At 40.9% G+C, this 22,636-nt stretch overlaps 2 protein-coding genes across 2 annotated transcripts; both read right to left on the reverse strand.

Moving 5' to 3' along the window:
• Window positions 1–8,431: 8,431 nt before the first annotated feature.
• On the reverse strand, window positions 8,432–10,462 carry LOC110629295. Its single transcript, XM_021776203.2, has 6 exons — window positions 10,172–10,462; window positions 9,775–10,086; window positions 9,559–9,685; window positions 9,192–9,485; window positions 8,979–9,083; window positions 8,432–8,899 (listed from the first exon to the last, which is right to left on the reverse strand). Exons 2-6 carry the CDS (start codon window positions 10,083–10,085, stop codon window positions 8,432–8,434), a joined length of 1,305 nt encoding a protein of 434 aa, XP_021631895.1. The 5' UTR covers window position 10,086; window positions 10,172–10,462.
• LOC110629297 lies at window positions 10,175–21,880 on the reverse strand. Its single transcript, XM_043949382.1, has 9 exons — window positions 21,820–21,880; window positions 21,429–21,623; window positions 20,610–20,800; window positions 19,923–19,991; window positions 16,047–16,219; window positions 12,852–13,823; window positions 11,458–12,780; window positions 11,068–11,385; window positions 10,175–10,991 (listed from the first exon to the last, which is right to left on the reverse strand). The coding sequence occupies exons 1-9, from the start codon at window positions 21,878–21,880 to the stop codon at window positions 10,175–10,177; spliced, it is 4,119 nt and encodes a 1,372-aa protein (XP_043805317.1).
• Between the last annotated feature and the right edge of the window lie 756 nt (window positions 21,881–22,636).

A 22,636-nucleotide genomic window follows, 5' to 3' on the forward strand; every position in this document is an offset into this window, starting at 1 on the left:
CCCAGCAGACAGCTTCTGGTAGTGTGGCACAGCCAGCAGTTCCAGCCCCAACTCAGGGCAGTGGCAGAGGTAGAGGGAGAGGAGCAGCCTCTTCTTCTGGTTCCCGAGGTGAAGGTCCATCAGCTCCAGCCAGGATCTTCACCATGACTCAGCAGGAGGCTAACACATCCAACACCGTGGTGTCAGGTAATCTCGTCATTGGGTGTTCTGATGTGTATGCATTAATGGACCCAGGTGCATCTCATTCATTTATTACTCCGAGAGCCGTTGAGAGGTTGGGTCTGATAGTCTCTGGGTTAGAGTGTCCCCTATGGGTCAGTGGACCCAAGTGTGACCCGTCAGTGGCAGTGTCAGTCTGCCAGTACAGTCCAGTTTTTATTGAGGGAAGATGCCTCTCCGCCGACCTTGTGGTTCTAGATTTGACAGACTTTGACGTCATTCTAGGGATGGATTGGCTATCTATCCATGGTGCTACCTTGGACTTCAGGGACAAGGTAGTCAGGTTCAGAGATCAGAACGGGTCAGAGGTCGTCTTCAGAGGAGACAAAAGGGGTACACCTAGAGGTCTGATATCAGCTCTTCAGGCTCGTAGGTTGCTTAGGAAGGGATGTCAGGGGTACTTAGCTCATGTGAGAGAGCTAGACAGTCAGGTCAGGGAGCCGGCCTCGGTGCCAGTTGTCAGAGAGTTTCAGGATGTCTTTCCTGATGAGCTTCCAGGATTACCACCTGCTAGGGAGATAGAGTTCGAGATAGAGTTGGTGCCTGGAACTAGACCGATCTCTATCCCTCCCTACAGGATGGCTCCAGTCGAGTTAAAGGAGTTGAAAGAGCAATTGCAAGAGCTGGTAGAAAGGGGTTTCATCCGACAGAGTACCTCACCTTGGGGTGCTCCGGTCTTGTTTGTGAGGAAGAAGGATGGATCCCTTAGACTTTGTATCGACTACAGGCAGTTGAACAAAGTCACTACCAAGAATAGGTACCCATTGCCTAGGATCGATGATCTATTCGACCAGCTAGCCGGAGCGGGTTGTTTCTCCAAAATAGATCTAAGATCGGGGTACCATCAGCTAAGGATAAGGGATGAAGATGTGCCAAAGACGGCTTTCAGGACCAGATATGGGCATTTTGAGTTCCTTGTGATGCCGTTCGGGTTAACTAACGCCCCTGCAGCATTCATGGATCTCATGAACAGAGTGTTTAGCCAGTACCTGGATCACTTTGTTATTGTCTTCATAGATGATATCTTGGTGTATTCCAAGAATGCAGAGGAGCATGCCCATCATCTGCGGTTGGTCTTGCAGACTTTGAGGGAACATGGCTTGTATGCCAAATTCTCTAAATGTGAGTTCTGGCTGAGGAGCATTTCGTTCTTGGGACATGTAGTGTCAGAGAATGGTATTGAGGTAGATCCCAAGAAGACGGAAACTGTGGCTAACTGGCCTAGACCCACTTCAGTGACAGAGATTAGAAGTTTCTTGGGTTTGGCAGGTTACTACAGGAGGTTCGTTCAGGACTTCTCAAAGATAGCAGCTCCTCTGACCAGACTAACCAGGAAGAATCAGAAGTTTCTGTGGACCGACCAGTGCGAGGAGAGTTTTGAAGAGCTTAAGAAGAGGATGACTTCAGCACCAGTGTTAGCTCTGCCATCTAGTGATGAGGACTTTACAGTCTTTTGTGATGCGTCCCGTGTGGGACTGGGTTGTGTACTGATGCAGAATGAGAGGGTGATCGCTTATGCTTCTAGGCAGCTGAAGAAGCATGAGTTGAATTACCCCACACATGACCTTGAGATGGCAGCAGTAATCTTTGCACTCAAGATGTGGAGGCATTACCTCTATGGGGTGAAATGTGAGATCTTTACAGATCATAAGAGCCTGCAGTACATCTTGAGTCAGAGAGATTTGAATTTGAGACAGAGGAGATGGGTAGAGTTGCTGAGTGACTATGATTGCAAGATTCAGTACCATCCGGGTAAGGCGAATGTTGTGGCAGACGCCTTAAGCCGGAAATCACTCGGCAGTTTATCCCACATATCGGCAGAGAGGAGGCCAGTGGTGAAGGAGTTTTACAAGCTCGTTGAGGAAGGTCTACAGATGGAGTTGTCTGGTACAGGTGCCTTGGTGGCCCAGATGAGAGTGGCACCCGTGTTTCTGGAGCAGGTGGCTCAGAAACAGCATGAGGACCCGGAGTTAGTAAAGATTGCCAGGACTGTCCAGTCGGGCAAAGACAGTGAGTTCAGATTCGACAACAAGGGGATCCTCCGCTATGGGAGTCGATTGTGTGTACCAGATGACATAGGGCTAAAAGGAGACATTATGAGAGAGGCTCATAATGCAAGATACAGCATTCACCCCGGAGCCACCAAAATGTATCAGGATCTGAAGAAAGTTTATTGGTGGCCAGCTATGAAGAGAGAAGTGGCACAGTTTGTGTCAGCCTGCGAAGTTTGTCAGAGGGTGAAGTTGGAACATCAGAAGCCGGCTGGAATGCTTAACCCGCTACCTATTCCAGAGTGGAAATGGGAGAATATAGCTATGGACTTCGTAGTGGGGTTACCGGCGGCGTCCAACAAAGTGGACTCCATATGGGTGATTGTGGACAGACTCACCAAATCTGCTCACTTCATTCCTGTCAGGAGTGGCTACTCTGTGGACAAGTTGGCGCAGGTATATGTGGATGAGATCGTCAGGCTGCATGGGGTTCCTGTTTCTATAGTGTCAGACAGAGGACCCCAGTTCACCTCCAAATTTTGGCGGAGTCTGCAGATTGCCATGGGTACTAGGTTGGATTTCAGCACTGCCTTCCACCCCCAGACTGATGGACAGTCAGAAAGGACCATCCAAACTATCGAGGTTATGCTTAGAATGTGTGTGCTAGACTTTGGCGGTTCTTGGAGGCAGCACCTACCTTTGGTGGAGTTTGCCTACAACAACAGCCATCATGCTAGCATCGGGATGGCTCCATATGAAGCTTTGTACGGAAGGAAGTGTAGATCACCTGTTTGCTGGGAGGAAGTTGGAGAAAAGGCCTTAGCAGGGCCTGAGCTTGTTGAGATCACCAGCAGGGTAGTACCCATAATCAGAGAAAGGATCAAGACTGCTGCAAGCAGACAGAAGAGTTATGCAGACGTCCGCAGGAGACAGTTAGAGTTTCAGGAGGGGGATCTGGTATTGCTCAAGGTGTCTCCAATGAAGGGAGTGGTTCGCTTCGGGAAGAAAGGTAAACTAGCCCCACGATACATCGGACCCTTTGAAATCTTGCAAAAGATTGGGAATGTGTCGTACAAGCTGGATTTACCTGCTTCAATGGAAAGAATCCATCCGGTTTTCCATGTTTCTATGTTGAGGAAGTTTGTGTCAGATCCGAGCAAGGTTCTTAATGAGCCTGATGTGGAGGTCCAAGAGGATCTCACCTATGTTGAACAGCCAGTACGGATCATAGACACCCAGATCAGAAAGCTAAGAAACAAGGAAATCCCGATGGTGAAAGTCCTGTGGAACCACCACAACTTGGAAGAATGCACTTGGGAGACACGGGAGTCTATGCTCCAGCAGTACCCTCATCTCTTTTAAGGTTAGATCCCTATGTGTTTATGTGCCTTGTATGTGTGTTATGTTCTTTGCCATGCTATGTGTGCTAGTGAGGAACATTCGGGGACGAATGTTCTTAAGGGGGGGAGAATGTAATACCCGGCTAGACTCCGGTATCGGAATTCCTACCGTCCGGTGGAATCTCGGATGTCGGAGACCTCTAGAAGGGTAGAACCATGTTTTCATAAAATGTTTTCATGTTTTTAATGGTTTTAAAGTATGAAATTAAATGAGTTTTTGCATGAAAATAGCATTGGAGGAAAACCCAGGTTCGGCCGCCGAAAGTCAAGTTCGGCCGCCGAACATGCATGCGTTTTGAAGGCACGTTAGGCCCCCGAAAGCATGAGTTAGGGAAGTCCAGGTTCGGCCGCCGAAAGTCAAGTTCGGCCGCCGAACATTGCATGGATGCGGAGGCACATTCGGCCCCCGAACGTGGCCTGGCCAGCCACTATAAAAGGGACCCTTAGCCGAAATGGGCGAGGTTTTCTCCCATTTTCGGCCACAGCAAGCTTCCGACCTTCCCTTTGCAAATCTAGTGTTCTTCCTCCAAATCTCTTCCATTTTCCTTGAGTTTTAAACTCACATTGAAGGTTTTGAGCTTTTAAACCAAGTTTTGGAGCTTTGGGAACTCAGGAGCTCATTTTCGTGGATTTCCAAGTTTAGGTCGTCTCCCTCTCGATCTTCAAGAGGTAAGAGCCGATCTTAAGCTCCTCATGTGTTTTAAGTAAGTTTTAAGTGATTTTATGGGGTAGAATGGCATGTATAGGGTTGTATGAGTTTTTAAACAAATGTTAGGTTTTATGTGATTTATGAACAATGTGGCGTGTTTGAGTATGCTTGAAGTGTTGTAGTTGGGGTATTTGATGTTTTGAGGCCCCTAGGATCTTGTATGCATGTTTTAAGTGAAGTTTATGCATGATTTGTGGATTTGGGAGGCAGGAGGTTCATGTGAACCAAGTTTCTGCCCGTTTGGCAGAAACCAGGTTCGGCAGCCGAAGGAAGTTTCGGCCGCCGAACCCCTCTTGTGGAGGCAGCATTCGGCTGCCGAAGTTGCCCCCGAAAAGAGACTTTCGTCTCTGTCTGGCACTTTCGGCCGCCGAAGGTGCCGCCGAACCTACCTGAGTTTCGTCTTTGTCCAGGACTTTCGGCCGCCGAAGGTGCCGCCGAAAGTGCCCTGTTCAGCCATTTCATGCATAATTTTGTGTGATGTTTCCATGATGTTTTAGGGGTTTTTTTTTTGGGGAATGTATTAGAGTTATGTTTATGTATGTTTGGTCCCTCATTGGAGTCCACCTGTGTAGGTTCGGACCCGAGGAACCAAGGACCCCAGCAGTGAGCCAGCTGCTACAGAGTTGTCAGAGTCAGCCAGAGGTGAGTGGAACTAAACTTAACTTTTTAATTAAGAAATGAAATGCTTTTATCATGCTTCATGCATCATGATCATATTATAGGTTGTTTGCATTAGAATTCACGAATATGCCGCATTGTATTGTTGTGATAGATGATAGTGGATGGACATTAGGATGATTCATTAGCCTTCTATATACGAAGACCTGTGGTGCCCATAATAGGGCCGGGCAATACGAAGTCCTGTGGTGCCCATAATAGGGCCGGAGAATAACTCCGAGTATGAAGACCTGTGGTGCCCATAATAGGGTCGGGCAATACGAAGTCCTGTGGTGCCCATAATAGGGCCGGGCATGGAGTTGAGGGATTTTTGAATCAGTCCATCCGTGGTGTGATTTGTTTGTGCAGTGACGCATTTCATGATAGCATGTTTTAAATATTCTTTTTATAGTTCTACTCACTGGGCATCTAGCTCACCCCTCTCCCTTAACCCCCAGGTTTGCAGGTACGGGATAGATAGAGAAGACAAGAAGAAAAAGTCATATGTATGTAATAGTTAGTTTGTGGACATGACAATTGTATTATGATGAATTGTAAAATATTCAGGATGTTATGTAATGAGGTCATTGAGGATAGAGTTGTGCTTGACCATAATATATTGTTAATCCCTTTTGTATATACATGATCCTATGTTATGATGTTTTGTGTAAACTAACTCAACACAGGTTGTTTTGCCTTTGAGGCTTGATGAGATCCCACAGAGGGACTATGTTATGTATATGTTCAGAGTATGCACAGGTTGAGTTAGTTGATGACAGTATGTATGAAGAAAAGTTTAAAGTTTTATGCATGTTGTTGATCATGTATGGGATTATACAGGTTTACAGGTTTTATGTCAAGCTTGCTACGGGTCCCGGCGGCCTTAAGTCGACCCGGATCCTAGCGCCGGTAGCGGTCCGATTTTCGGGGCGTTACATATAGTGTGTCGGGCTCATAGAGGTTATAGAAGGGCAAGCACAATAGGAGAGATCATGTCCACTAGGATAGGATGTGGAGTCCTGTCTTGTATGATGATGTGAAATGCCATGATGATATGCATGTGCATTAATGTTATGCTATGTATGTAATGTATGTGAGGTAGGTTCATGTGTTTCCACATGAACCGTATGATGCTAATGTTTGTGTGGTATGTTATGCTTTCAGAAGTCAAGATGAGAGGAACTCGTCGATCCGTAAGATTGACTGGAGCTCCGCCAGAGAATGAGGGCATGGATGCCCATCCCCCTGCTCTGTAGAGGGCAAGATCTTGTAGAACAAGCAGAGAAGGTACATCAAGGGACCCTAGAAGGTCTTTTGATGCAAGTCGGAGGAGATCAGTTCATGGTGGTATGTCAGCGGATGTGATGGGAACAGAGGAGGATAACTAGAGAAGAGATAGTAGTCTGGGCATGAGTAAGTCAGAAGAGGATATGAGAGAGTCCCAAGGAGGCACTCAGACCTCGGGCTTTGTTCCACCACAGTATACACCCTATCCTCAGGGGCCAGGGTATCCGATGGGAAGCACGTCGGATTTCTCTAATTATAACTCATAACCCACCTTTATGTCCTACCCTCCCTTTTACCCACCGTACCCACAGTACCCTATGTTTCCATCCTCACCCTTTTTCTCAGGTCCAGCAAACCCTAATCCAGGGAATGCTGCACCTCCTCCTCCACCAGCAGGACCAACAGTCCCTGATGTCCAGATACCCAAACCTGGTTCGTCAGTTGGGGGTAAAGTAAAAATGACAGATTACCTCAAGTTGGATGCCCCCAAGTTCGAAGCAGGCGATGACCCTTTTGAGTACCTCAGAACGGTAAAGATGATAACAGATGAGCTAGGAGCAAGTGATAGTAGAGCCATTCAGATGGCAGGGTTCACATTGAAATGCAAGAAGGCAAGGGAGTGGTTCAAAAACTATGTGGACCCAAGGTTGGAGAGCTTATCCTGGGAGCAGTTTGCCAATGAGTTTGCAGGATGGGCTTTTCCAGATAGTTCCAGAGAACTGAAGATGATTGAGTTTGAGCAGCTAAGACAGACAGAAGAGATGAGTGTAGATGAGTTTACAGACAGGTTCCTGGAGCTGTTGCCGTTTGCAGGACAAGGTCTTGACACAGACCTGAAGAAGTCTAGGATATATATTATGAAGCTTCACTCCAGGTATTCCTCGTTGATTCAATCAGTAGAGAGGGAGAGTTTCCATGCTATAGTGGATATGGCACGGAAAATGGAGGCTAGTGCTATCGTTCAAGGAAGAGTTAAACAATACGTGGCACAGTCTTCGGGTTCCAAACTCCCGGGGACAAGTGATGTTAATCTCTCCCCTCTGAGTGAGGCTGTCACAAAAAGTAAGAAGGGAGACAGAGGTCTTAGAAGATCAAAGAAGAACAAGTTCTGGAATCGGTTAAAGTCTGGTCTAGGATTAGGAGGAGGCTCGAGCTCAGGCACAGAGGTTGCACAGTGTGCAAGGTGCGGTAGGCCGCACAAGGGAGTCTGTCGGTTTGGGACTACAGCATGTTACAGATGCGGCCAGGAGGGACACATAGCTCGGGAGTGTCCTAAGGCGGCTTTTATGACACCGTCCCATCAGACAACTCCAGGCAGTATGACACAGCCATCAGCTCCAGCCATGTTTCAGGGTAGTAGTCGAGGCAGAGGAAGGGGGACAGCCCCTTCTTCAGCAGGTTCCCTAGGTGAAGGTCCATCAGTTCCAGCTCGGATCTTCTCCATGATGCAGCAAGAAGCTAACACATCGGACATGATGGTGACACTACAAAAATTTCACGGTTTAGTAACGGAAATTTCCGTTACTAATTATTAAAAATCCGTTACTAAAACTATTTTGTAACGGAAATTTTCCGTTACAGTGAACCTCGTTGCTAATGCATTAGTAACGGATTTTCTAGTCCGTTACTAAATTAGTAACGGATTTGTAACGGAAATTCCGTTACTAAATTTAGTTTCCGTTTAGTTGATTTTAGTAACGGATTTTTTTAGTAACGGAATTTCCGTTACAAATCCGTTACTAATTTAGTAACGGATTTGTAACGGAAATTCCGTTATTAAATTTAGTTTCCGTTTAGTTGATTTTAGTAACGGATTTTTCCGTTACTAATCCGTTACTATTTTTAACGGATCAGTAACAACTTAATCCGTTACTAATCCGTTACTATTTATAAAATTATAATAAAATATTATAAATTATATAATCTAATCAGACAAACCTGTAAATACACTCACATATTACAACTAACCTGTAAATACACTCACATATTACAACTCATCTCAATAACAACATGTAAAAACCAAATGTCATGAATGAACTCAAATCCAATATCATATATTATGTAAATCAAATCAAACATATATCCAAACATCCAGCTGTTCAATTTTAAACTAAAAAAATTAACAAATTCTTTATTATCCTAGTACATATGTGTAATGAAAAAAAAAACTATAAATGTGTAGTGTTCTCGTCCTCATCCTCATCATTAGTTTCATCTGCTTGATCAGGAGGCTGTGCAGGCTGTGTAGAAGTTCCCTCACCGGGAGCTGAAGGCTGGTTGCCTTGTCTTTCACTCACAAGCTGCATAAGTAAATCCTTCACCTGTGAAAGCTCAGAGGTAATCCACACATTTTGCTCAATCAATGCTTGTTCATTATCCTCACGCTCCTGTAGCTTGCGTCTGAGATCAGCTATTTCATCTTGAAGATCCTGATTTTGCTGAGCTGATGTGAAGGATGTATTAGCAGAAGTCTTGTTTGGGAAGAAAACTGAAGCCTGTGATCCAAGACCGTACACCCTTCTTTTTTTCTCTCCACCTACTGCCTCAAAGTATAACTGAGCCTCATCAACGCGGGATGCCTGACTACTGTCATTATCTGTCTGTGATGCTTGCTCTTTCAAAGTCAGAAAGCGATCCTTCAAAAAAAATACCATGTGATATAACAGTATAAACTACAAATCAAATAATTTACTATAAATTTATTTAATTTCTCACATGAATGGACTTTGAGCGTGCATCAACAAACTCTGAGGAACCCTTCTTCTTATGCGTAGCCTCAAATAACTCATGAGGTAGAGGATCTCTGCCTAGTCTTTCGCGCTGCAAGTAAAATATAAATAGTAATAACATGCTTCAATATAAATTCACAATAAATTGAATAAATTTAAAGTATTTGAAAAAATTTAAGTGAGAATGAATATTACGTACCATCTGTTGTTGATGCCTATACTGAGATATGGATCCTCCACAATGTCTTGATGGGCCAGCGCCTTGCCCACCTGTTTCACTCTTTCTGTTATTTGAAAATTTTTTGCATTTCTCTTTATACTCAGTTGCTCCCCAAGCGGATTGCCATGCATCCATTACTCCTTCTGTCAGTGATAGTCTCTTCTCCTTTCCATTCCTTACGCTACACATAAGGCTACGATATCGCTCGGCAGCTTTCTTCCTCCAAGCTATCTTCATCAGTTGTTCTATTACCTCCTCCCATAAGAAGTGTTTCTGTAATTACTCACATTTAGCTACAAATAATGCACAGTAAAAATAATAACATGTACAATATAATTTGTATTACCTTAAATTCTTGCCAATAGAATTCTTTAACCTCTTCTGGTACATTCTTCCAACAAAAGCCATCTGCTACTAACTTTTCCTTGAAGATCAAGGTAATCCGCCTAGCAATCGGATCAGAAGGCTGCATGCTGTAAAAGAATAATTGACAAACAAAATAATTTTGAAATAAGCAAAAAAATTAAATGCATAGTTAAAAATACTTATAAATTTTACTCACACTGAATTTACTAAGTGAATATGTGGTCTGAGCCCTGTAGGTGCACAACTACCAGAAGCAGATGCAGATGTAGCCGTAGATGCAATAGGTGGCAAACCTATAGGTGCTGAGGCAGTAGCAGATGTGTGCACTGAAGCAGGAGTGGATGATGCAGCACCCGGTGTGGATCTCTCACCCTGGTCTGGTCTAGGAATCAAAGCAGTGTGTTGTACCAAATCTTGATTGACATTTTCTGATTCAGTTGTGTGGACACTACCCCTGCCATGGTCTCCTCGACCCCGTGATGAAGATCCGCGTCCTCGTCCTCTCATCCTGTACAAATTTACATTATAAAAATCAAGATGTAGTTAACATATTTAATAACTAAAAGTAAAAATAGATATCAATTATGTTATACCTTCTATTCACTATCTACATCTAAGTCATCATCATCATCATCATCTGTTTCTGTTGCTATTATAGTTTCATCTTCATCATTTTCTTCACCATCATCAATTTCAATAACATCCCCAGTTGGATCATTTAATTGTTGTGTTGAATCATCAATTTCTCTAATTATGGCAGTGTGTTCCATTTCCTCTTGTTGAAATGGTTCATCAGCAGGTTGTGTATTTTCTTGTGTTGGAAGTTGAATTACAGAACGTGCTTTGACTTTTATAGCAGCCCACCATTCAATTTTATCTCGCTTTAGGCTAGGATACGGAGTATATATCACTTGCATTTCTTGTACTCCCAGCACAAAAGGCTCATATCTATTAAAAGATCGTTTATGATTCACATCGACAAGTTTATATTTACTATGGATCTTTGTGTCTACATTTGGAGTGGGGTCAAACCAATTGCATTTGAAAAGTACAACTCGCTTGATTGGAAGACCTGGATACTCCAAACGTATAACTTCAAGCAATTGTCCATAGTAATCGCTTTCTTCGCTGCTGTAATTTGACCCCTTAATACACACCCCACTATTCATTGTTGCTCTACTTGCACAGTATGACTTCGATTGAAACTTATATCCATTCACCATATATCCATTGTATGATGTCACACTTCGTAATGGACCCATTGCAAGCGATATGATAAACTTATTGGATATGTTATTGCACGAATCATGAGCAAAATTGTTGAACCATATAGAGAATTCACTCTCCAATTTGATGTCAATCTGAGAATCATTGACCAACGGATCATTTGAGCGCAATTGATCAATGTAAATGCTGGAAAAACCTCAACTCCATTAGAAAAAGTAATTTAAGAACATAATATATAAATTACTTATTTACGATAACTTACTCAATATAGGGTTTCACTTCTGGACAATTTAATAATATGTACACTTGTGCTGCTTTATACTCATCCTCCATAAGATATCTGGTTGTCCCTTTTTCTATTGGTCGACCGGACTGCATGAAGATTGATAGATTGCCTTCATAATTTTCAGTACTTTCTGAAATATCAACATTCCTTGGCACTTTTCGATGTCTAGTTTGGACATACGATTCAAAGTAATGTGCACAAAATGAAGTTGCTTCTTCTACTAGGTACGCATTACATATTGATCCCTCGACTCTAGCTTTATTTCTGACATTATTCTTAAGCCGTCGCAGATATCTATAAAATATATGACCAACATTAGTAAACATTATTAAATAACTTAATTAAAGTGAAGTTAAAAAAACTTACCGTTCAAAAGGATACATCCATCGATATTGCACTGGACCTGCCAGCCATGCTTCATATGCTAGATGGACAGGGAGGTGTTCCATACAATCAAAGAAGCTTGGAGGGAAAACACGCTCAAGCTTGCATATGATTAAAGGAATTTCACCATGCAACCGCAACATATCACTCTCACTTATAGTGGTAGATGTTAACTCCTTAAAAAAATTACTCAACTCTGTTAAGGGTTGCCACACATTTGACGGAAGCAACTCACGAAATGCAATTGGCATAATCCGCTGCATGAAGACATGACAATCATGACTCTTCATACCAAACATCTTCAGCTTCTTCATATCAATACATCGCCCCATATTGGAAACATATCCATCGGGAAACTTGAGATTTTTCAACCCACATAATACTTGCTTACTTTGCTTATCTAGAGTATAACAAGTTTTGGGATATCTCCCAGTGACTTGATCCATTTCCAACTCTGGCCGATCACAGATCACATTTAGGTCTGCCCTTGACTTGGCATTATCCTTTGTCTTTCCCTCAACACTCATTACAGTGTTGATTATATTTTCAAAAAAATTTTTCTCAATGTGCATTACATCAAGATTGTGTCGAATCAAATTTGTTTTCCAATACGGTAAATCCCACAAGATGCTTCTTTTTCGCCAACCGCATTGCTTTGATAGACGGGAATTTATTTCAAATGCATCCTCATCTATAACCCTCTTAAACCCCAATTCATCAATCTGTTTCAGTATTTCTTCACCGGAAATAGGTGGTTTAGCTTTCTTAGTAACAGATACATTCTTCCTAAAAGCTGTTTTGTTTCTTCTAAAAGAATGGCTAGGAGGTAAAAATTTGCGATGATTATCAAACCATGATTGCTTACCTCCTCTTGTCAATGTGAATGCATCACTATCTTCCATGCAATAAGGACAAGCAGTCTGTCCTGCAGTGCTCCATCCAGATAACATTGCATAAGCAGGAAAATCACTTATAGTCCACATTAAAGCAGCTCGCAAGTTGAAATTTTCTTTATTGAATGCATCATATGTTTCAACTCCATTCTCCCATAAATCTTTCAACTCAGTTACTAGGGGTTGCAAATACACATCCAACTTATCTTTTGGATTTCTAGGCCCTGGGACAAGTATAGTGAGAAACATATACTCACCTTTCATGCATAACCATGGGGGTAAATTGTAAGGTGTCAATATGACAGGCCATGATGAATATTGCTGACCAGATTGTCCAAAGGGTTGAAAACCATCGGTACACAGTCCAAGACGGACATTACGTTTCTCAGCACTGAAATGAGGCCAATTATTATTAGTCCCATGATTGGCATGCCATTAAACCATCGGTACACAGTCCAAGACGGACATTACGTTTTTCAGCACTCAAAAGCTTTCCATGCATGCGAATCAGCTGGATGATGCATTAAATCATCATTAGTCCCATGATTGGCATGCCAAGTCATATCCTTAGCTGTAGCATTAGATGCGTACAACCTTTGTAGTCTAGGTGTGATTGGCATGTAATACATTTTACTATAAGCAACTTGGGTTTTACTAGAGCTCTGGCTAACTTGCAATCGTTTGTACCTCGGATGATCACACACCTTGCACCTGAGCAATTCATTATCCTCACCCCAATAAATCATACAACCATTTAAGCAAGTATGAATCTTCTGAATTGGTAATCCCAAGCCTTCAAGCAATTTTTTTGTAGAGTAGAAATTATCAGTAAACAAATTATCAGTAGGTAAAATTTCTTTGATGAATTGGCAAATATTGTCAAAACAACGTTCGGACAAATGATGTTCAGATTTGATATTCAATATCCTTGCCACAGCTGACAGTTGTGAATGATTTTCATAACCTGGCCACAATTCCTGATTAACAGCGGCCAACATGTCATACAATCTCTGAGTAGATTGATTTGGAGGCTCATTACTAATTGATGGGGAGAAACTCGGTCCTGCTGCATCTACAACTAGTTGTTCATAAGCATTAGAGAACTCAGTATGTTGATATTCCACATTGCAAGTGTTGTAAGTCGAATCATTACTTCTCCCGTGGACCTCATTGTAGGTTTGCATTTCTCCATGCAAATACCATACATAATAGTCCCTAACAAACCCATATTTCATCAGATGAAACCTAACTGTACTCTCATCTTCAAAACTGCGATTTTGGCACTTAAATCGATTACATGGACACCTAATAAGTTCTCCATTCAAACAGTCTGGAAACTGTTTGGCAGCTGATATGAATTCATTTAATCCTTCAAGGAATAAAGGATTTAGTAGACCATCTTTTAGTCTTGCATACATCCAACCTCTATCAGAATGCATATTGTACCTATTATACCTAGAATGTATAACAATAAATGAAGAGTTGGTCAGAAGGATGTCCTCATCTAAAAAAAAATAAATTGATATGTAGTTGTGTTTAAATAAGAGTAATATGGTTATTATGAGCAACTAAGCCCCAAGGTATGATTAACTCCTAAAGCAATAAATAATAAAACACTTCCAACAAAAAAATATTAATAAATAAAGTAATGGTTATGTAAATAAAGCAACTAAGTCCCAAGTCAAAGGAAAGTCCACAGGAATCATAAGGAGAGAAAAGAAAGCAAAATAAGCCACAGACTACCATGAATGATACTAAAAATAATCTCCAATCTAATCTCCAAAAGTAGTATTAATTTAATTTAATTAATTTTAAGTATTAATTTAATTTTAATTTAATTAATTTTAATTTAATTTGAAGTATTAATTTTAAGTATTAATTTTAAGTATTAATTTTAAGTATTAATTTTAAGTATTAATTTAATTTTAAGTATTAATTTTAAGTATAAATTTTAAGTATTAATTTTAAGTATTAATTTAATTAATTTTAAGTATAAATTTTAAGTATTAATTTAATTTTAATTTAATTAATTTTAATTTAATTTTAAAATTAATTTAAGTATTAAAATTAATTAATTTAATTTAATTTTAATTAATTTAATTTTAAAATTAATTAATTTCATTTAATTTTAAGTATTAAAATTAATTAATTTAATTTAATTTTAATTTAATTAATTTTAAGTATTAATTTTAAGTATTAATTTAAGCCACAGACTATAAGCCACAGTTATTTTATGACTCAAACCACAATTCAGATTGCCTAAAAAAATTTCTTCTAAAGCAATAAATAATAAAACACTTCCAACAAAAAAATATTAATAAATAAAGTAATGGTTATGTAAATTAAAAATAGATGCTTTCACCTCTTCTTCTGATATTGGTTTACACAAGTCATTGTTGATGTCATCACTCACCACATTTGGAATTAAATTTAGCATAGCTTCAGGAATACTAACTTGCACTGCTTGAAACAGGTTAAAGAAGAAGTGAGTTACCCAATGTCTTATGGCCCCATTATCTTCTTGCCAAAAACCTTCTTCATTTTTTATTTTCACCAGTTGATTCATCTAGCGTCTCTAAACTGTTGTGGAATGGAAGAATTGAGTGTTCTTATCTCCATAGAAGATCCAACTAATTCTTGACTTTTAGAACCAATATATTTCCTCAAGCTGCCACAGCTCTTTTAATTCTTTTTGGACTAGTTCAATCTCTGTTTTTGAATTAATTCTTTTTGGACTAGTTCAATCTCTGTTTTTGAACTATCATCAGAAATAGAGGATTGCAATTCATCCAGCCTTTTGCTTAAATCCTCTATGCGCTTCTTTGAGTTTCCAATAACTACACTGGCTTAGAGCTTTCCTACAGGTCTCCAGATTCTGATTAATGGAGCTAGAATTAGTGTTCTGCCAAGTCTCTTTTATAATTGATTCACATTCACCAAACTGGGACAATCTAATGTCGAACTTAAAGGCTTTCTTGGATTTTGGTAGCCGAGGCTTAGGAAGAGAAGTAAAGGTCTGTGATCTGAGGCTATTAGCTTCTCAGGAATAAGTTAGAAGGAAGGGTATTGAACTCTCCAATCTTGGTTGTTGATAGCTTTATCTATACGTTCCATAATTCTCCTTTGGCCATACTGTTTATCTGACCAAGTGAACCTATGACCCTTAAAATGTAATTCCTCTAAACCATAATCAAACAGGAAGATCTGATATTTTCTGGCTATCTGAGAATTAAAAATTCTTCCTCAAACTTTATCACATTGAGAACTGCAAATATTGAAGTCTCCTATCAACAGCTAAGAATTTATACAAGAACCCAGATTTCTAAGCTCCTCCAAAAAGGATATCCTGCCTTGGACATCAGGATTGCCATACGTGAAAGTAACATGCCAAGATTTATCAATGCCAATAGATGCTTTCACCTCTAATTAAAAATAGATGCTTGCACCTCTTCTTCTAATTTTTAATTTATTTGGTTCTAATTATCATTTTTGAACTCAAAATCCACAGTTTCTTGACAACAACATTGGTTAATTTAGTGATCATAAAACCAGACTTAGTGATCATAAAACCACAACAACATTCAAAAGAGAAGAAATATAAAAACAAATTGGTCCACCACAACGATCAATATTTAGGGATTTGCTCTGCAAATATATACAAAAAGCAGAGTAATTTACCTTGGCAATAGCAATTGACAGTCGGTGAAGGCGGCAACGGTGAAGGCGGCAACGGTGAAGGAGGCAACAGTGAAGCCGGCAACTGTGATCGAAGGCGGCAACAGTGATCGAAGGCGGCAACGGTGATCGAAGGCGGCAACAGTGAAGGCGGCAACGGTGATCGAAGGAGGCAACTGTGAAGGCGATGATAGCAATGGTGAAGGGCATAGATTTTGGAGAACTTCGTGCAAGTGAGGGAAATAAGGGAAAGTAAACTGAGAAAGGGAAATTTCGGGCTTTCTAATGTTAGGGATTTTAAATTTAGTAACGGACACATCCGTTACTAAATTTAACTTCTGTAACGGATAACATATCCGTTACTAAATGACCGATTACAGAACCATTTAGTCACGGATGTGTTCATCCGTTACTAATTTTGGGTAAATTTAACAAATTCTGTAACGGATATAAATCCGTTACAGAATTTAGTAACGGATTTATAACGGATGAGCTAATCCGTTACTATTATTGTGTTTAATATAATATCCGTTATTAATCCGTTACTGATTAGTAACAGAATTTTTCCGTTACTATTTTCCATTACTAATCCGATAAATTTTTTTAGTGTGACAGGTAATCTCACTCTCTTATGTTTGATGTGTATGCTTTTGTGAACCCTGAGGTGTTTCTCTTTCCTTGTGGTTTCGAGAGCCGTAGATAGGTTGGGTTGATAGCTTATGGGTTAGGGTATTCCCTTTGGGTCAGTGGACCCAAGTGTGATCCATCAGTGGCAGAGTCAGTTTGCCAGTATAGTTCAGAGTAGATGCCTTCCAGCTGGCCTAGCGGTTCTAGATTTGACTGTTTGACGTCATTCTAGGGTTGGATTGGTTCTTCTACTAGTGGTGCTACCTGAGTCTGCAGAGACAAGGTAGTCAGGTTCAAAGGTCAGGATGGATCAGAGGTAGTCCTTAGAGGGGGACAAAGTAGGGATACCTAGAGGTTCGATATCAGCCCTGCAGGCTCATAGGTTGGCCAGGAGAGGTTGTCAGGGGTTTCTAGCTCGTGCAGGAGAGTTCAGTAGTCATGTCAGGGAGCCCGCCTCAGTATCAGTAGTGAGTTCTTAGATGTTTTCCCAGACGAGCTGCTAGGTGTACCATCTGTTAGGAAGATAGAAGTTGAAATGAAAGTGATGATAGAGACCAGACCCGTCTCTACCCCTCCCTACAGGATGGCACCTGTAGAATTAAAGTAGTAGGAAGAGCATGTTGCAAGAGTAGGTGGTTAAGGGTTTTCATCCGACTGAGCACTTCGCCTTGGGGTGTTCCAGAGTTGTTATGAGAATGAAGGATGGATCCCTAGGACTTTGTATCGACTATAAGTCGTTGAACAAAGTCACTACCCAGAACAAGTAGTTGTTACCTTGGATCGACGATCTAGTTGAAATCAGCTAGCAGGAGCTGGTTGCCTTTCCAAGATAGATCTGAAGTCCAGGTACCATCAGTTAAGATCAAGGAAGAAGATGTACAGAGAGCAGTGGTTAGAACCAGATATGGGCACTATGAGTTCCTAGGAATGTTGTTCGGGTTAATGAGCGCCCCTACAGCATTCATGGATCTCATAAGCAGAGTTTTAGTCGGTTTCTGGATCACTCCGTTATTGTCTTTATTGACGGTACCTCGGTGAGTTCCAGAAATGCAGAAGGGTACGCCCATTATCTGAAATCAGGATTGCAAATCCTGAGAGAACATGGCTTGTATGCCCAGTTCTCCAAATGTGAAATTCGGTCGAGGAGCATACCTTTCTTGGGTCATGGTATGTCGGGAAAGAAGAGAAAAGTGAGGTAGACCCGAGAAAGCTGAAGTTGTAGCTGACTAGCCCAGGCCCGTTATTGTGTCAAAGATCAAGAGCTCCTTGGGTTGGGCAGGTTACCTACTGGAAGTTCACCCAGAACTTCTTTAGAGTTGCCGCTTCTATGGCCAGATGGATCAAGAAGAATCAGAGGGTTGTGTGGTCTACTCAGTGTGAAGAGGGCTTTGAAGAGCCGAAGGAAATGTTGATGTCAGCACCAGTGGTGGCTCTGTCCGCCAATAATGAAGATGTCACAGTGTCCTGTGATGCGTCTCGTGTGGGACTAGATTGTGTGTTATTGTAAAGTGATAGGATGATTGCTTATGCTTCTAGGTAGCCGAAGAAGCGTGAGTTGAATCATCCTACACATGATCTAGAGATGGCGATGGTAATCCTTGCACTCAAGATGTGGAGGCGATACCTGTATAAGGTATGAGGATAGATCCTTACAGATCGAAAGAGCTTGCACTACACCTTGAGTCAAGGGAGAAGAATGAGAAGAATCAGAACTGTTGTAGGTCAGCAGGAAAGTTATGAAGTTGTCCACAAGAGGCATGTGGAGTACCAGAAGAGAGAAGAGTTTTGTCAGAGTGTGCAGCGAAAACATGTTGAGGTTCTCGAGGAAGTTGAGGTTGCTGGGGGTGTCTCCTAAAGAGAGGGTGATTCGTTACGGGCAAAAAGGTAAATTTACTCTCAAATACATTGGACCCTTTGAAATCCTGCAAAGGATTGGGAATGTATCCCACGAGTTAGATTTACCTACCTCAATGGAAGAAATCCATTCGTTTCTCCATGTTTCCACGGATTATGAGTTCGTGTCGAATCCAAGTGAGGTTCTTAAAGGAACCAGAGGTGGAGATCATAGAGGATTTCACCTATGTTGAGCAGCTAGTATGGACCACCGACACACAAGTCAGGAGGTGTGGAAACAAAAGAGATCCCGATGGTGAAAGTCCTTTAGAATCACCTTAAGATGAAAAGTACACTAGGGAGACCGAGAGTTCATACTCAAGTGACACGTTGTTTCTTTTATATTAGAGCTTATGTGTTGCTATGTTGTGTTTATGCATATGCCTGTTTGTTTGAACATTCGGGGACGAATGTTCTTAAAGGGGGGAAGAATGTAATACCCGGCTAGATTTCGGCATCGGAATCCCTACCTTCCGGCGGAATCTCCGTTGGAATATGAAATTTTGATGATGCCAGAGTCTTCTAGAGGGGTAAAATGTGATTTTTAAAATGATTTTTACTGATTTCATGGTTTTAAATGAAAAAGATTTGAGTTTTGAAAAGAATAGACCAAGGAGGTTTTTGCCAGGTTCGGCCGCCGAAAGTGAAGTTCGGCCGCCGAACATGAGTTGGTTTTGGGAGCGCTTTTGGCCTCCGAAAGCTATGTTTGAACAAACCAGGTTCGGCCGCCGAACCTCAAGTTCGGCCGTTGAACATGGGGGTGTTTTGCATGCACGTTAGGCCGCCGAAGGAGGTTTGGCTGGCCACCTATAAAAGCCCCTCAGGCCGAAAATGGGCGAGTTTTCTCCCCATTCTCGAGCTCAGGTGTGTTCATGTCCTCCTTTGGTCATTTTCATGTTTTTTCTTCATCTCCTTCATATTTTTATGAGTTCCATGGTTGTTTTGAAGAGTTTTCAAGCTTAGATCAAAGTTTTGAGAGCTTGGAGACCCAATGAGTAGTTTCCTCCCATCTCCAAGTTAGAGCTCGCACAAACCCTCGATCTTCAAGAGGTAAGTATGGATCTATACTTTCCTTTACGTTTCATGAAGTTTTAAGTGAGTTTTAAGAGGTTTTGATGGTTGAGTATGGATATGTTTGATCATGTTTGGGATTATACCAGCTGTACAGGATGCATAGTAGGCTTGCTACGGGTCCCGGCGGCCTTATGCTGATCTGGATCCTAGCGCCGGTAGCGGTCCGATTTTCGGGTCGTTACAATCTACGTATACTTCAACCGTTGACCCCACCAAGTCTTTGAAGATTTTTGACACCAGCCTTTGGTAGGTCGCCTCTGCATTCTTTAGTCCAAACGACATTACCTTATAACAAAAAACGTCTTCATCAGTGATGAAAGCAGATTTTTCTGTATCTTCGGCGTCAATCAAGATCTGGTGGTCATTTGAAATGGAGTCAAGGAAAGAAACTACTGCATGTCCTGAGATAAAGTCTATTAATTTGTCGATGGATGGGAGTGGTAGTGATCTTTTGGACATACCTTGTTTAAGTCAATAAAGTCCATGCAAATCCTCCACTTCCCGTTTGTCTTCTTAACTAGTATTACATTGTCAAGCCATGTAGGATACTAAACCTCTTTTATCAACCCTGCACTTAAGAGTTTATTAAACTCCTCCTTAATCACTTGCTACCTTTTCAGTGCAAATTTTCTCTTCTTTTATTATACTGATTTTATTATAGCATTGATAGATAACTTATGGGAGACAAGAGTCGAGTTAACACATGTTATATCTTTTGGAGACTAAGCAAAAGTAGTCATTCTGTATTTTAGCAATTCTATTAAATCATGTTTTACTTCATCACTTAACGTAGTTTCAAATCGTACCTTTTTGCGATTTCTAGCTGGACTTCTTCCATCGGGTTTGCTGGCTCTGTCCTGACTTCGTATGGGAGTTTAGTTTTTTAAACAGATCGATGGGCATCATTGCCTTTCTAAGGTTCCTTGTGGAGGGGTTGTAGCATTCCTGTGCTGATTTCTGGCTGCCTCAGACAACAACTAATCCTCCTAGTGCTGGTAGCTTTAGATATATAACACCCATGTTAATAACTATAATGTGACAGTTTAAGACTGGGCGATCGAGTATTATATTGTAGTCAAATGGAATGTCCATCACCGCAAACTCAGCGTACAATTCCCTAATCTTGTATCTAATGGTGCCCAATACTGCTATAATCTTGTTCCCTAAATATCTCACTAACGGATAAAAAACCTTAACAAAGTTATTCTGGTCTAATCCTAGCTTATTAAAAATATCTAAGGTGATGAGATTGATGAGCTACTTGTGTTGACCAAAACACGCCTCACTTCATACCTGTTTAATTAGATACTGATGTCTAATGGGTCATTATGAAAAAATCTCGTCGCCTTATCTGCATATCTAAACTTTATCTTCTGTTTTACCCATGGTTCCTATTCTACAGATAAGATATCTTCAGCGACGTGCTTGTTCTTTTCCTTGCCATCTTTAGGGCCTCTTGCAATCACATATATAATCCCCACAGGGTCACTCTTAGTGGTGTTTTCAGGAGTTCTTACCTCAGGCTCATGTCTTCTCTCCTCTTTATCTTTTCTGGTGAACTTTTGAAGCGTTTTGTCTCTTATCGATCTCTCAATTTCATTTTTTAGCTGCCGGCATTTATCCATCATATGCCCGTGATCTTTATGGAAGTGGTAGTATCTAGTACTGTCTCGTCTGCAGACTTTCTCATGATTGAGCTCGGAAAGTCATCTGACTTCTTTATCACTTTTCTTGATCTACATTAAAATGTGTGTCCATGAGTCATTCAATAGAGTGTAACTCTTATCTTACCTCGGTCGTCCCTTCCTTGGGACACTGGATAATTCATGCAGTCATTAAGTCTTATATATCTTTTAGCTTTATCTATCAGCTGCTGATAGGTAGTGATAGGATTCTTGATCAATGAATCCATGAATTTGATATTGCGAGTTCTCTTTTTTAGTACCTCGCATACTATTTCATGATTTAGTTCTTCCACATGTATCGCTTCAATATTGAAACATGAAATGAAACTTCTTAAAAAACTTCTTAAATACTCACCCTCCTTGGTGGATCGTAATTCAAAGAAGAGTTATTTTAGGAGGAATGCAAGTGATAAATATAGATTTAAACATCATTGCGAATTGAGTAATGTTTTGAATAGAACCTAGATTTATATATTGGTACCATTTTTGAGCCAAACCTGTAAATGTGGATGAAAACACTCGGCACAACACAAAATCATTGACGTCTTGAAGCTGCATCGTTGTTCTAAAGATCGCTAGGTGACTCGTGAGGTCTGTTATTTCATCATACTTGTCTAAACTTGGTAGTTTGAATTTGGTAGAAAAAGTTTCTGCTAGGATTTTCTTCGACAAGGGCAAGGCATCGTCCAAGCCATAGTCCTCCTTTTGCTCCTTCTAATATCTTTGCACAACATAGACCAACTTCCAGTCGACGCCTTTCGGAGCCTCGTCCGATGACTTCTCATCCTCCAGCTTGGCTTTCTTTTTGGATTGCGTTTGGGTTGCTTTCATTCGAGTCATTTGAGTCTCGATGGAAGCCTCCTCCCTTATTCTGGGAGCCATGAATGAGACATTCTCCTGAGCCTTATATTGCTCGAGAGTTGCCTGTAGTTTTTTAATGTACTGGAGCATTTGCTCCTTATTGAGATTATTGAGGTCTGCCGTATTGACCATAAAGGGTGTGTTTTGTCCACTGCTAGGAGTGGAGGAAATGATAGCCCCTTTGTTGGTAGTAGATTTAACAACAGCTGATGAATTGTCAGCCATTTGAAGAATTGAAAAAAAAAGTGTCTTTTTAATAAGAAGTGAATAGAAAATCAGATTTAATCCAAGTGAACAGGAAGAACTCAATGGAGATCCTAGTAAGGAAATCAAATGATGTGGCTGAAAATAGAGCTGAACTGCAATTGATCAATCTATAAAAGAGAAAGAGTGAGATTGTTGGCATCTATGGACAGCCACTTTGATGTTCAAGTTAATAAACTGATAGGATTG

The sequence above is a fragment of the Manihot esculenta genome, chromosome 13 (assembly GCF_001659605.2).
Source record: "Manihot esculenta cultivar AM560-2 chromosome 13, M.esculenta_v8, whole genome shotgun sequence".
NCBI lineage: Eukaryota > Viridiplantae > Streptophyta > Magnoliopsida > Malpighiales > Euphorbiaceae > Manihot > Manihot esculenta.

Bases quoted from the DNA above. Each gene is read 5' to 3' on its own strand.
- LOC110629295 (XM_021776203.2), bottom strand. From the start codon at position 10,085: ATGAGAGGACGAGGACGCGGATCTTCATCACGGGGTCGAGGAGACCAT. The intron at 9,686-9,774 runs GTGAGTAAAATT...ATTCTTTTACAG, and splicing joins ATTCACTTAGTAAATTCAGT to CATGCAGCCTTCTGATCCGA. The intron at 9,486-9,558 runs GTAATACAAATT...GAGTAATTACAG, and splicing joins TCTATTGGCAAGAATTTAAG to AAACACTTCTTATGGGAGGA.
- LOC110629297 (XM_043949382.1), bottom strand. From the start codon at position 21,880: ATGCAGCTTCAAGACGTCAATGATTTTGTGTTGTGCCGAGTGTTTTCA. The intron at 21,624-21,819 runs GTTTGGCTCAAA...TCAATATTGAAG, and splicing joins GTTTTCATCCACATTTACAG to CGATACATGTGGAAGAACTA. The intron at 11,386-11,457 runs GTAAGTTTTTTT...TATATTTTATAG, and splicing joins TGGATGTATCCTTTTGAACG to ATATCTGCGACGGCTTAAGA.